Source organism: Triturus cristatus, chromosome 4_1 (genome assembly GCF_964204655.1).
Source record: "Triturus cristatus chromosome 4_1, aTriCri1.1, whole genome shotgun sequence".
Taxonomy (NCBI): Eukaryota; Metazoa; Chordata; class Amphibia; order Caudata; family Salamandridae; genus Triturus; species Triturus cristatus.
In genome coordinates this window covers 953,462,358-953,477,477 of record NC_140585.1, presented here as the reverse complement: position 1 = coordinate 953,477,477, position 15,120 = coordinate 953,462,358, and the positions used below count along the sequence as shown (strand labels likewise).

At 45.6% G+C, this 15,120-nt stretch overlaps 1 protein-coding gene across 1 annotated transcript in view; it reads left to right on the top strand.

Moving 5' to 3' along the window:
- CFAP54 (cilia and flagella associated protein 54) overlaps window positions 1-14,377 on the top strand; it is a 2,172,274-nt gene extending 2,157,897 nt beyond the window's left edge. Inside the window, exon 71 of the mRNA XM_085653834.1 lies at window positions 14,258-14,377. Coding sequence (XP_085509960.1) covers window positions 14,258-14,377 — 120 coding nt within the window. The remainder of the gene's footprint in view (window positions 1-14,257) is intronic.
- The last annotated feature ends 743 nt before the right edge of the window (window positions 14,378-15,120 follow it).

Genomic DNA, 15,120 nt, shown 5'->3' with positions numbered 1-15,120 from the left:
TCTTTTATGCTGGACCTTTATAGTGAAATCTTTGAAGAAAGTTACACGCGCATTTTCATAGAGGACCGGTGGAGCTATTCTTGCCGTTTGGAGGATGGTATCATGGTCTCTATAGTCAAAGAGCCGTGCAAGCAGTGGTCGATGTGGGGCCCCCGGACGGGGGTGACCGCCCAGCACCCTGTGCACCCTCTCAACAGAGAAGAATTTGGAAAGACCACAGAGTTGGAGATACTTCAGGACGAGGTCCTCCACAAACAAATCCCCACGTTCCGGAGCCCACAAGATGCAAACTTTGTTGCGCCATTATCTTCCTTCATAGTCCTTAAGTCGTTCCTCCAGGAGTTTATTAGAGGCCTCTAATTCCTTCACATGTGTTTTAAGGTTGCTTGTGTCTTGCCATATGGTGGACACTGTGTCCTTGATTTCTTTAACACAGGATCCCAGGTTGCGGAGATCTGCACACATCAGGCAGACTTGCGTTGTGACTGTGTCGATCCGGACTTCCAGGGCAGTACCGACTCCCTGTATTGTGCCCATGATGTCCTGTAGGGAGACCGATGCAAAAACAACAGTTGATGGACAGAATGCAGAACAATGTCATACATTCACCCCAGTACAGTGATCTGGGCCTAAATCCATAGTTTTTTTGCTCACCATGCCATTCCAGTTTGAACCCAGCCATCTGCAAATCAGTCTTGACCCTGTGCCTCCTGGGCACAGTCCAGCCCGAACTGCCAAGCCAGGTCCTCCCTGGACTGGAAACAAGCATCCTAGCACCGGTTTCAGGGTTTCACCCCTCTTCAGCCAGGAAAGCTTGATTCCAGTGGCATGGAGAGCATGGGACCCACGTCTGGGAATACCCTTCCCACTCGGGTGACAAATGCAAAAACAACAGTTGATGGACAGAATGCAGAACAATCTCATACATTCACCCCAGTACAGAGATCTGGGCCTAAGTCCATCATTTTTTTGCTCGCCATGCCTTTCCAGTTTGAACCCAGCCATATGCAGATCAGTCTTGACCCTGTGCCTCATGGGTACAGTCTAGCCCGAACTGCCAAGCCAGGTCCTCCCTGTACTGGAAACAAGCATCCTAGCACCGATTTCTTGGTTTCACCCCTCTTCAGCCAGGAAAGCTTGATTCCAGTAGCACAGGACCCACGTCTGGGCATACCCTTCCCACTCGGGGTGACAAATGCAAAAACAACAGTTGATGGACAGAATGCAGAACAATGTCATACATTCACCCCAGTACAGAGATCTGGGCCTAAATCCATTGTTTTTTTGCTCGCCATGCCGTTCCAGTTTCAACCCAGCCATATGCAGATCAGTCTTGACCCTGTGCCTCATGGGTACAGTCCAGCCCAACCCACGTGGTATGCCCAGATGTGAGTCCTGGGCTCACTGTGCCACTGGAATCAAGCTATCCTGGCTAAAGAGGGGTGATACCCCGAAACCGGTCCTAGGATGCTTGTTTCCGGTCCAGGGAGGACCTGGCTTGGCAGTTCGGGCTGGACTGTTCTCATGAGGCTCAGGGTCAAGACTGATTTGCATATTGCCAGGTCTAAACTGGGGTGGCATGGTGAGCAAAAGAATGATGGATTTAACCCAGATCTCTTGACTGGGGGTGAATGTTTTGATTTGTTCTGCATTCCGTCCATCAATTGTGTGTCTTTTGCTTTCACGCCCTAAGTGCACCAGGTATGTCCAGACGTGGGTCCTGGGCTCACTGTGCCACTGGGCTCAAGCTATCCTGGCTGAAGAGGGGTGAAACCCCGAAACCAGTCCTAGGATGATTGTTTCCGGTCCAGGGAGGACCTGGCTTGGCAGTTCGGGCTGGACTGTTCCCATGAGGCACAGGGTCAAGACTGATTTGCATATAGCCAGGTCTAAACCGGGGTGGCATGGTGAGCAAAAGAATGATGGATTTAACCCAAATCTCTTGACTGGGGGTGAATGTTTTGATTTGTTCTGTATTCCGTCCGTCAATTGTGTGTCTTTTGCTGTAGGGAGACCGAGGCATCTTCTGGCTCCTGCTGAGTGTCGGAGACAGGGTGTTCCTGAGGGTCTGGCAAGTTGTCCGACCCCTTAGACCCCCTTAGAGTTTGTCTATTTTTGTTTGTAGGGACCCCTTCATGGCCTTCCCACCTGCCACTCTGCTGGGACAAAGCATCCGGTTGCGGTGTTGTAAGTCTATTTAGGCAACGAAATGTCCTCAATAGAGAAGGAACGGGATTGCGGCACCTCAGCAGAACTAGGTCGATGCGCCACCACCTCTCACCACCCAGGACCACACCTTCATTCAGTGGTTTCTGGTCTGGCCATCTAGAATTGGCATCAGGGACACCATATAATTGTAGCGCGTCCAGGCACGATTGGGCCGCCCTGAATGCGATGGACATTCACTGCCGAGAAAGGAAGCAAAGCTCATCAATTATTACCCTCTGGTGCCCTTTGGGGGTCAGGAGATGCCAGTCCTTGGGTCGGCACTTGCTACCACCGTCCGAGGCCCCTGTCTACTTGTCAGGCCTGCAAGGCCTAAGCCGGTGCACTGCTTAGCTCCAAGTTGTTGCTGGGTACTGCCCTACCGGTTTAGGCTGGACGGTTAATCATTGCCCCTTTGCTGAAGCTCTGTGGGGGGGGGGGGGGCAAGAGTTCTTCCGGTAACCTCCCCTCATCAATGCCATGTGCAGGTGGGGGCGGAGCTTCCCTCAGAAAGATTTAAGGGGAAGCCAAACCCGCCACGGCCATCACAAGTCGCCCAACCACACCACCATCCCCCAGGCCCTGCGCACCTCTCGTGCCTACAGGGGGGATGGCCGCACTTGAGATTGTCCCACTGGCGGGGATGCCGGTCAGTCTTTCACCAGCCCCTCTCCCGCGGCCAGGGGCTACTGACCATGTCGATTCAGGGGGAAGGGGAACAGGAAGCGCAGCCCACTGGGCCTTCCGCTGGCCAAGCTGCATTCAGTCGTGGCATCCGCAGCCCATGAGCCGTCGCATCCTGGTGACGTCTTCCCAGCACCCGATGACGTCTCCTCACCTCACCTTTCTCTTGCAATGGAGGAGGAGGAGGGGAATCACAGAATCCGTCCCCAAGCCCCTCGGTTCGGTCCCAGTCAGTGTTGCTAGTTATGGGAGGGGGGAAGGGTGCAAGCACCGCCCCGCAGGCCCCAGTATGCCAATTAACTCTAGGCCGTGGCTCCACTGGGCCCCCAGGTCTCCGCATCCTCTGCTCTTCTCTTCTGCCGCTTGTATCTGTCGGCTCCTGGCGGGCGATATCCTGGCAGCCATCTCCGATCATCTTCTGCAGGCATCCAACACGATCGGTACTCGGATCAGTTATGGATTTGTAGGGGATTCACTGTGGTGGGCCTCAGAGCCGCTTCAGTAAGCGGCCATCTCTGTTGGCTGTTGGCCACACCCCCATCATTTCTCATGATGTTGCTAGCTGCTTCTCTGGTCCCCTCTGTAATTCCTCATTCTAAATCCTCTAGACAGTGCTGCTAGCTACTTCTCTAGTCTCATCGGTAATTCCTTATTCTAAGTCCTCTAGACAGTCCTGAAGCTGCTTCTCTGGTCCTATCGGTAATTCGCAAATTTTAAGTCCTCTAGGCAGTGCTGCAGCTGTGTCTCTGTTCCCAGTGTTAATTCTCAATTCTTAGTCCTCTAGGCAGTGCTACAGATGTGTCTCTGTTCGCAGTGGTAATTCCTGATTCATTCTCAGTCCTCTAGCCACTACTGTTAGCTGCTTCTCTGGTCCCAGTGTTAATTTGTGAGTCTAAGTCCTCTAGACGGTGCTACAGCTGCATCTCTGGTTCCAGTGTTAATTCCTCATTCTTAGTACTCTAGGCAATGCTAGTAGCTGCTTCTCTGATCTGTCAGTAATTCTTCATTCAAAGTCCTCTAGACGGTGCTTCTTGTCTGGTCCTGTTAGTAATGCCACATTCCAAGTCTTCTAGGCAGTGCTGCATGTGTGTCTCAGTTCCCAGTGGTAATTCCTCATTCTAAGTCTTGTAGGCAATGCTGCTAGCTACTTCTCTGGTCCCATTGGTAATTCCTCATTTTAAGTCCTCTAGAGAGTGCTGCTAGCTGCTACTCTGGTACCATCTGTAATTCCTCATTCCAAGCCTTCAAAACAGTGCTGCTAGCTGCTATTGTGATCCCATCAGAAATTCTCACGTTTTAATGCCTCTAGCCAGTGCGGTAGCTGTGCCTCTGGTCACAGTGGTAATTCCTCATTCTTAGTCCTCTAGGCAGTGCTGCTAGCTGCTTCTCTGGTCCTATTGGTAATTCTTCATTATAAGTCCTCTAAACAGTTCTGCTAGCTGCTACTCTGGTCATGTCTGTAATTCCTCATTTTACGTCCTCTAGGCATTGTTGCAGCTGTGTCTCTGTTCCTCGTGGTAATTCCTCATTCTAAGTCCTCTAGACAGGTCTACTAGATGCTTCTCTGGTCTCATCTGTAATTCCTCATTCTAAGTCCTCTACACAGAGCTGCTATCTGCTTCTTTGGACGCGTCTGTAATTCCTCGTTCTTAGTCCTCTAGACAGTGTTGCACCTGCTTCTCTGGTCTCAGTAGTAATTCCTCATACGAAGTCCTCTAGGCAGTGCTGCAGCTGTGTCTCTGTTCAAACCAAAACACATAGCTAAAAAACTTTGCCATTTACAACGCCAATAGCTCTATCTCTGACACATAGGAGACCTAATGCATTGCAAATGCTCATTTACTATTGTGGCAAGCACATCCAATGTGTTTCGACAACACACGTTGTCTTGGTCACGAGTGATCACTTGTAAGTCAAAGCAGACATTTAAACAAAATGTGTTACAAAATAAACGAAGGACTACAAATGTTGTTGCATAGAACATCATCGCCATCTTGGAAGGCTTCAAGAGCAGTGAACATAGCCTTTAAATGCAATGCTTAAGAGAATATAAAGCACAAATGAAGTGTGAATGATACAATACCATAAAATAAATTATTATGAGCCATATGTCACACAAACATGAACATAAATTGAAGCGATGGAAAAATGTACATCTTGATAACCAGATGAAGAGCTTCCGAATGGGCTGTTGCTTCTAATGTAATACAGTGAAAGTTTTAAATTATACGGTTTCGAAATACTGAGCTCGTATACTCATAAGATAAAGTCACATGAAATTCATGCGATCACGAACTGCTAAATCACATATGTGTGTCCCAAAAAAGATGTGACCACCCATTTGCGCCTCAGACATAGATAGGCATGAAATGAAGCAATCAAAGCAGGTTACATAGTGGACAAATTACTTTTTGTAAGTATCACTTCTGAATATGGCAAAAAAAAAAAGGTTTCAAAGTGTAAATGCAGTCAAAATCATAAAAATTGATGCCCATGAGTTCACATTGTGCAAAAAAATTAAACCCAATTGGGGTTTCGGACAGCTCTAAGCCTTCCCAAGATATTAAAAACCAATAAACAATAGGGGTTTGACTACTAAAGCACCACAAAATTAGAGAATATAAGAATTAGGGAGCAAACTCTGACAATCAAATATGTTTCTCTTAATACAAATGCGTAATAACCAACTTGGTTAACATTGGTGATTAGAGAAACCAAAATGGGGTGTCTTCCAATGTTATTTGTCCAAGTTCACAAAATAAATGTATTCCCGTGAATCTCAGTTAAGTAAAGGAGTTCAAACTCAAAATAGGAGAATATAAACAAGAAGAGTTCTAGCTTAAATTAAGTAGTCGCCTATTAACTCCGCAGTCAATCCCAGTAGCAGCTGTGGGGGAAAAAAAATACATGATTTAAAACAGTGTTAAAAAGGGGAGGTAAGCTGAAAAGCTAAAAGGTACAGGGTTAACAGAGCATTTATACAAATATATTGTACCCATTGACCTAGATGTACATCCAATTCTTCATCCATATTCAGCCCTAACTGGTAGTACGTGCTGAAATTGATTATATATCGAGATTCCAACCTTCTCAATGACAGCACTCTATCGCCACCCCGAATAATGACAGGGATATGATTAAAAGCGTGGTAAAGAATAATGACAGGGATATGATTAAAAGCATGGTAAAGGTTGTGTGTTAAAGGCTGTTCCGGCCGAGAGACATATAGCTTAATAAAAGCAAACAAAATAAATAAACATTTCAAAGTCGTATTTTAATATTAATTGAAAGCATATACACTAAACATACAAAGAATTTCACAATCAATGCTAACACTGTTAAAATATATAACAGTCATATTTTCATAATTTTAAAGTCAAGCACATTATTTATACTTTGCCTGTGTATGACAACACATATTTGCAATATTACCTAACTGCTGTTAGTTCAAATGGAAGCACGGCTGCTTTGATGTTTGATCGTGATCGCGATCACTTTCACTTTCTCGGCCGCACGGCCGCTTTGCATAGCCAATAGGTCTCGCTTTCGGGACCTTACAAGTGTTTAGCCATGCAATAGTTGCATAACTAAACACTTTTATGGTCCCAAATGCGAGACCTATTGGCTATGCCAATGCTTGTTTTTAGGTCGCGCCTGACCCAGCGCATGCGCTGGTCTGGCGAGACTTATTGAGAGGGCTCCAAAAAGTGCTACCAGGCCAGCCTAGAGAATACAGTGCATGAGCGCGGGCGCGCGCGCCTCGCTTGACCGTGATTACTTTCACTTTCGCGGCCGCTTTGATGTTTGATCGCGATCACTTTCACTTTCCCGGCCGCACAGCCGCTTGGCATAGCCAATAGGTCTCGCTTTTGGGACCTTATAAGTGTTTAGCCATGCAACAGTTGCATAACTAAACACTTATAAGGTCCCAAAGGCGAGACCTATTGGCTATGCCAATGCTTGTTACAATGGTCACTTAACCAGGTTTGACAATCTGGGAGAGGAACAGGAAAAGCTGGTAATAGAAATGCAGTTTTCACAGGTCTTCGTTTGAAGTGTAATTTCCAAATGGGGCTTTCAGAAACTGTAACCATTGATTCCAACCCAACTGGAGGATTTAGAACTCCCGAAAATAAACTAAGTCAGAGTGGTGCTTTTTGTTTTCTTAGTGCTTTTTGCTGTAGAAATGTCAAACATATTTAGCTATGATTACCCTTATCAAATTTTGAACATTTGGGTATCTCTTTTTGGTTTTATTTTTTTATATATTTTTCTGAATTGGTTTGGGAATTTTGTTGGGTGGCATTCTTGACTTTATAATTGTTCGGTGCGGATTGAATTTTAATTCACATTTCTCTGCGGAATTTCCTGCTCCTTGTGCCATTGCCATCATGGGGTGAGCAGAGATGTACTTAGAAATGGGCTGGGACCTAACCAGATTGTGATTATTAAATTGGTAAGCATACTCCCTCCTAAATTAATAACCCAATTTTTTTCAGGCATAAATATATAGGTGCAATGGAACACACTCCAAATGGCCTTTCACTTAACTCCATCATTGTTCAAACCCTCAGCACAACACATTGGTGTATCCATTATCATCTACATAATGCACTCTAATGCTATTCCTGAAATGGGTTTGCAGGTTTTACTCTTTTGCTTTACCTCAGGGTGGACTACAAAGGGCACAATAATCTAAATACATGTGTTTTTTCTAAATTAGTTGCCTCAGACAGATTAAATGAGTAGTAGTAGCATAACTGCTACTACTACTCATCTCATCTGACTAAAATCCATTCTGCCCCACTGCATGAAAAATATAACTTTGTACCGTTTCTGTGCAATGTTATTGTTTTGTCCTAAATAACAATTAATTTAAAGATGCAACTCTATATTGGTCAACTGCAAATATTGCCAGCATAGGCTGTTCATCTCTACCCAACCTTGAAGAAGAAGCTACAAGACAAGATCCAACTGAAAGGGATTGCCAGGTTCAAATAGAGTATAAAATACATACAACCTTTGTCAATAACTTTTTGTGGGACAATTTGTCTATAGGAATTGTATATTTGTGTCATTTGTATTGCTAAATGTATTTATTTTTTGATGTCTTTGAACCTTGCCATCTCTGATTAAGCTCTTTTAGGTTAAGTTACTCATTGATGAGGCAGTGAACTAGGCCTGGGCTAAATTTCCGTTCTGCTCGCGGAAAGTGCGATAATTTGACATTTTCGCGTTCCGGGGAGAGTGCGAAAATGTCAACATTTCCGCATTCCGCAGCTTAGCGATAATTTGTTTCTTGCTCGCGCTGTAAAATAATAAATTCTCGCGCGCGATCGCCTTACCTGAATCCCCGCGTTCGCCGACAAGTTTTACCGATCCGGTCGCGTTCTCCACGAGATGTTCGATTGTTGGTAGCCATTTGCGCTGTCTCGCGACAGTTCGCGCCCGCAGTAATGTCATTGGTCGCGCGATCACGTCTTTCTTCTCGCGATCATGCACCGCGAGAAGAGTGAAAACAAGATGGCCGCGCCCGCGAGCAACCGCATGGGTAAGTTGGCGAGCCGCGACCACGCAGAAAATACCGCAAACGGGCGGGAAAAGAACTTCCGCATCTTTGCGATATTTCCACGTGTTTGCGGAGATTTTTAACATTTTCGCGATAATTTGCGAAAGTCACTTTCGGAAATTCCACCCACCCCTTCAGTGAACTCTCAGTTTGATGGAGGGGCAGGTTGCTTCCTGGCTGGAAGAGGCAGGGTCTCTCCTTTTCAAATGTCTCGCAGCCCATCTGCTCAACTTAAAACAATTCCCTTAGTTAACTTCTGAAAAAGACAGATTATTACCAGTAAAATGGTGAATGAGCCCAAAGTAAAGCAAATGGTCTCAATTGGCCATTAAGTAACATCACCCATCCTATAATCTCTATTATACTATAGACGTGATGTTCATGCCCTCTGCACTACCTCTGTATTGTGGAGAATGTGATCATTATGGCATTGAACTAAGGGCTTCCCTTTATGCTCCCCCCATCACCCCTATCCATGGACTGCTAGAGAAGAGCTCCCCCAGCAGGTCTTAGTCATTTTTTTGTGAATGATAAGCAACATGACATGCTTGTTGATACCATCACAGTAGAAGGCCCCTTCTGCTTCCACTCTATTCAGGAGTTGGAGCACAGATCAGCCCCCTAAACTAAGATTTCAATAGGAGCAGTAACACTGGAAAGAAGAGATTCTCCCCTTTCCAATGGCTTTTGCTGTTTCTCCCTAGCGAATTCCTGCTCTGTGTTCTAGACAGGAATGCAATCCCGGAGCAGGAATCCATATGACTGGACCACCAGAGAAGCGATACATCAAGGGGGGCCCCCCCCAGCATGTGCTAATGCTCTTCCCACCACATAAACCAAGAAAAACGTTTTTCCCGTTGGGGATGCAGATTGGGACATTTACCTCAATCTGCCTGACCCAGAGGGACAGAAAGATCACTGGACACCAGGGAAATGTTTTTGTAAAAAAGGAATGTGGTGGAAGCTGACCTATCTGCCATTGTCCGACACCCTACACACCTTGATCCCAAAACAATCTTCCTGCCCCCGGAGTAGAAAGTCAACCAGGCACCAGGGAAATGCTAAAAAAAGAATGCTGTTGGGTTGAACTGCCTGACATTGGACTTCCTCAAACTGCCCGACTCCTAGACAGTCTGTATGCCCCCAATGAGGCTGATTGAGTGATTAACCCCGACAAATCTGTCCACCTTAGGGTGCAGAAAGACCACTACATTCCAGGCAAAACATAAAAAAAAGAATGGGTGGGGGTAGGCCAATCCAGACATTGGTTCATTTCCCCCAGCCTCATGCCTAGACAGTCTTTCTGTCCCCCACCCCAGTGAGGAGACAGGAGGTTTTGCCTACACCAGGGACAGAAACCTCACTAGACACCAAGAAAATTTCAAAATAAGAATAAGGTGGGGGCCAGCATTGTATCCTCATGCCTAGATACTGTCTTTATCCCCCTGGGGTAGGCAGATTGAGTGAATTTACAGCAGGTGCAAAAAGCCCACTAGACATCTGGGACGGTATTAAAAAACAAACTGAATGGCTGAAGACCTGTCACTTCTGGGCATAGAGACTTATGATATATACAGCCTTTCTGGCTCTGGAGAGTGGAGGGCAGTTTGGGGATTCCTCCCCAATCTGCTTATTCCAGTGGGGCAGATATCCCATTAGACACCAGAGAAAATATTTTAGAAAAATACTTGAGGGATGCAGCCCACGGTTTAATTGGACTGCATCCTCAACTACCTGCCCCAGGTTAGCAAAAAAAACACCCACTTGACACAATGGTGATGGGTGACTAGAAAAAAGAAGTGGGGTTGATGTGTTGGCCAATCCTTTAATCAGGCCTCACAGCAAGGCACCACTTAGCCGTTCCATGCCCTGTAAGGCAGATTAAGGGGTTTACCCCAATCTACCCACCTCCGGGGTGAGAAAGCCCACTAAGCACAAAGGATAATATTTTTGAAATATAAATGGAATGGGCGAGGGAAAAGCCCATTCTGACATTAGGTGCGCCCCTTCTCCCAAATTCCCTGGGCCTTAGATAGTTTTTCTGCCTCCTATGGGTCAAATACGGGTGGGTAGAAATTCCACAATACACTAATGATTTTTTCAAAAGGAGCTGTGTGAGGGGGCTGGCCTATCATGGAATAAGAGTGCCCACCCTGGTGGCCTGAGAACTAAGACATCTTTCTAATTTTTCAAACCTATCCCTTCCCTCCCTCCCAGAACATTAATGCTCCAAACATATCCATGGCAAGTGAGCGGAGAGGGGGGTAACCCTCATTATAATACCCCGGGGGGATAGAACTGTCTGGTATATAGGGGTGAAGCCCGATGCCAAGGCAGGGTGGCACACTATATTATTCCATTCTTGAGCATCAGGTTTCTGGTGGGCGCTATGCCCCCTTTGGGCAGAAATATTGGAGTTTAAACCTCCAAGCTGCCAACAAAGTGGCAGAAAGACTATCTGGTACCTAGGGGTGGGGTACAGGTGACTGCTAGAATGGGCAATTCAAACCCTCTTCCTTCCCTCACTGGTGGTGAAGAACAGAAAAGCCATCCAACCATGTATAAAATACATACAACCTTTGTCAATAACCTTTTGTGGGACAATTTGTCTATAGGAATTGTATATTTGTGTCATTTGTATTGCTAAATGTATTTATTTTTTTCATCTCTATGAACCTTGCCATCTCTGATTAAGCTCTTTTAGGTTAAGTTACTCATTGATGAGGCAGTGAACTAGGCCTGGGCTAAATTTCCGTTCCGCTCGCGAAAATTGCGATAGTTTGACATTTTCGCGTTCCGCGGAGAGCGCGAAAATGTCACCATTTCCGCATTCCGCAGCTTAGCGATAATTTGTTTCTTGCTCGCACTGTAAAATAATAAATTCTCGCACGCGATCGCCTTACCTGAATCCCCGCGTTCGCCGACAAGTTTTCCCGATCCGGTCGCGTTCTCCACGAGATGTTGGATTGTTGGTAGCCATTTGCGCTGTCTCGCGATAGTTCGCGCCCGTAGTAATGTCATTGGTCGCGCGATCATGTCTTTCTTCTCGCGATCATGCACCGCGAGAAGAGTGAAAACAAGATGGCCGCGCCCGCGAGCAACCGCATGGGTAAGTTGGCGAGCCGCGACCACGCAGAAAATACCACGAACGGGCGGGAAAAAAACTTCCGCATCTTCGCGATATTTCCGCGTGTTTGCGGAGATTTTTAACATTTTCGCGATAATTTGCGAAAGTCACTTTCGGAAATTCCACCCACCCCTACAGTGAACTCTCAGTTTGATGGAGGGGCAGGTTGCTTCCTGGCTGGAAGAGGCAGGGTCTCTCCTTTCCAAATGTCTCGCAGCCCATCTGCTCAACTTAAAACAATTCCCTTAGTTAACTTCTGAAAAAGACAGATTATTACCAGTAAAATGGTGAATGAGCCCAAAGTAAAGCAAATGTTCTCAATTGGACATTAAGTAACATCACCCATCCTATAATCTCTATTATACTATAGACGTGATGTTCATGCCCTCTGCACTACCTCTGTATTGTGGAGAATGTGATCATTATGGCATTGAACTAAGGGCTTCCCTTTATGCTCCCCCCATCACCCCTATCCCTGGACTGCTAGAGAAGAGCTCCCCCAGCAGGTCTTAGTCATTTTTTTGTGAATGATAAGCAACATGACATGCTTGTTGATATCATCACAGTAGAAGGCCCCTTCTGCTTCCACTCTATTCAGGAGTTGGGGCACAGATCAGCCCCCTGAACTACGATTTCAATAGGAGCAGTAACACTGGAAAGAAGAGATTCTCCCCTTTCCAATGGCATTTGCTGTTTCTCCCTAGCGAATTCCTGCTCTGTGTTCTAGACAGGAATGCAATCCTGGAGCAGGAATCCATATGACTGGACCACCAGAGAAGCGATACATCAAGGGGGCCCCACCCCAGCATGTGCTAATGCTCTTCCCACCACATAAACCAAGAAAAACGTTTTTCCCGTTGGGGATGCAGATTGGGACATTTACCTCAATCTGCCTGACCCAGAGGGACAGAAAGATCACTGGACACCAGGGAAATGTTTTTGTAAAAAAGGAATGTGGTGGAAGCTGACCTATCTGCCATTGTCCGACACCCTACACACCTTGATCCCAAAACAATCTTCCTGCCCCCGGAGTAGAAAGTCAACCAGGCACCAGGGAAATGCTAAAAAAAGAATGCTGTTGGGTTGAACTGCCTGACATTGGACTTCCTCAAACTGCCTGACTCCTAGACAGTCTGTATGCCCCCAATGAGGCTGATTGAGTGATTAACCCCGACAAATCTGTCCACCTTAGGGTGCAGAAAGACCACTACATTCCAGGCAAAACATAAAAAAAAGAATGGGTGGGAGTAGGCCAATCCAGACATTGGTTCATTTCCCCCAGCCTCATGCCGAGACAGTCTTTCTGTCCCCCACCACAGTGAGGAGACAGGAGGTTTTGCCTACACCAGGGACAGAAACCTCACTAGACACCAAGAAAATTTCAAAATAAGAATAAGGTGGGGGCCAGCATTGTATCCTCATGCCTAGATACCGTATCTATCCCCCTGGGGTAGGCAGATTGAGTGAATTTACAACAGGTGCAAAAAGCCCACTAGACATCTGGGAAGGTATTAAAAAACAAACTGAATGGGTGGCCTGAGAACTAAGACATCTTTCTAATTTTTCAAACCTATCCCTTCCCTCCCTCCCAGAACATGAATGCTCCAAACATATCCATGGCAAGTGAGCGGAGAGGGGGGTAACCCTCATTATAATACCCCGGGGGGATAGAACTGTCTGGTATATAGGGGTGAAGCCCGATGCCAAGGCAGGGTGGCACACTATATTATTCCATTCTTGAGCATCAGGTTTCTGGTGGGCGTTATGCCCCCTTTGGGCAGAAATATTGGAGTTTAAACCTCCAAGCTGCCAACAAAGTGGCAGAAAGACTATCTGGTACCTAGGGGTGGGGTACAGGTGACTGCTAGAATGGGCAATTCAAACCCTCTTCCTTCCCTCACTGGTGGTGAAGAACAGAAAAGCCATCCAACCATCCACTCAAACTGGCTGTATAGTTCAATGCCCACCAATGACTACTACTCCATTAGACTGTCAGAGAAAGTTTTACACCAGCTGAATAAACTTTATTTTGTTGGCATCCAACTTGCGGTCAGCCTGACTCAGAATCAGGTGGGTGGACTTTGATTTTGGCTGACCAGGTACTCTGCTGCGATGGAGAAACACTGACAGATTACCCTGTCCACCAAACTCTAAATCAGCTTCAGAAACGCATCTATTGGAAATCAGTGCTGACTCTGCGCTCATGAGAACAGATCATCCAGAACCGTAGTCATCTCGCCCTTTCACCCTGGGGCCGACTGCATTTATAGCTGGAAAGAGACAATATTGCCTTTAAAGTGAATTCGGGAAGCCAAGCCGTATGTCACTTCCAGTGATATCTCTTCAAGCAGACCTCAGACGTTAGATCATTCACAACAGGGGAGCCATTGAATGCGTTCGAAGTGGAACACAATAAACTATTTTCCATTAATGAGTGGTTCAGCAGACCGCAAATGAACTGTGCAACAACTTTCCTTACTATGTAATGTACTGTTCTTTGGTGTGAATCTGAGTCTTGCATATGCAAATCTGTTCATTATGTCTTCGGGATTACAGATCCGTGCAACTGCTTAGCATATCAGTGTTACGGTTTAATGAACAGCACATTTAGTAATGATCATGTGAAAAAGTGAGTAACTTTATGTTACTAATTCATGTATTTCTTTTCTTAGGCTCCATTTGATGTTTCAGTGCAATCAATTATCAATTTGGAGGAAGTTTTCGATCCAGCTCATGGTGGCGTTATAGTGGGAGGAAGACTTTTTGAATGGATCATGTCTCTCCTTCATTAAATATTTGTTAGGCATTAATTTTGTGAAATGTTTGAAACGCAACTTTCATAATTTCCCAGAGCCACGTTCTTTTAGTTCTCAGAAAAATGTATGCTATTTAATAAAAATTAAAGACTAATTATTGTGCACATATCATTATACTTCCAATTTATAATTTTTTTAGATAGATGTAACATAACTTTCCTTCATGTTTTGGCTTAGTGAAGTTACATCAACAGAAGGGATCTATTGCATTGTTGTAGATGGCCACTGCAAAAGTGCACATATCCGTGGTGGCCATCTTTAAATATTCTTTTTTTCAGATCTAGAGGATTTAGAAGGACAGGAGGTCAGTGAGAATGGAGGAGTACGTTAAAAAGAGGAAGATGGTGAGAAGGAGGAGCATGGAGTTAGAAAGGGAGAAAAAATATTTCCTCACATGCTGCTGACAGGAGGTTGAAAGAATACATCAACCACCGTGATACTGAAATGCTCTTGGTGAGGCAAACACAAGGATAGGAAAGAAAGTCATTAAATCAGGAGCAGAGAAGCAAAACAGACAGCAAAGCCACCCAAACATGAGCCAGGGGCTGACCCAAAGCGGCTCTATGTATCTATAATGTATTGGAAACAGTAGATCTCCAATAGAACCTTAAAGCGGTCTGCAGTTGAAGCCTAATAATGGCAAAGGAATAGAAAGTTAGAGAAAGCTTTACAGATCGTGCTCTATTAAAGAATACTTCCGTTGGTTTACATGCTTGGTT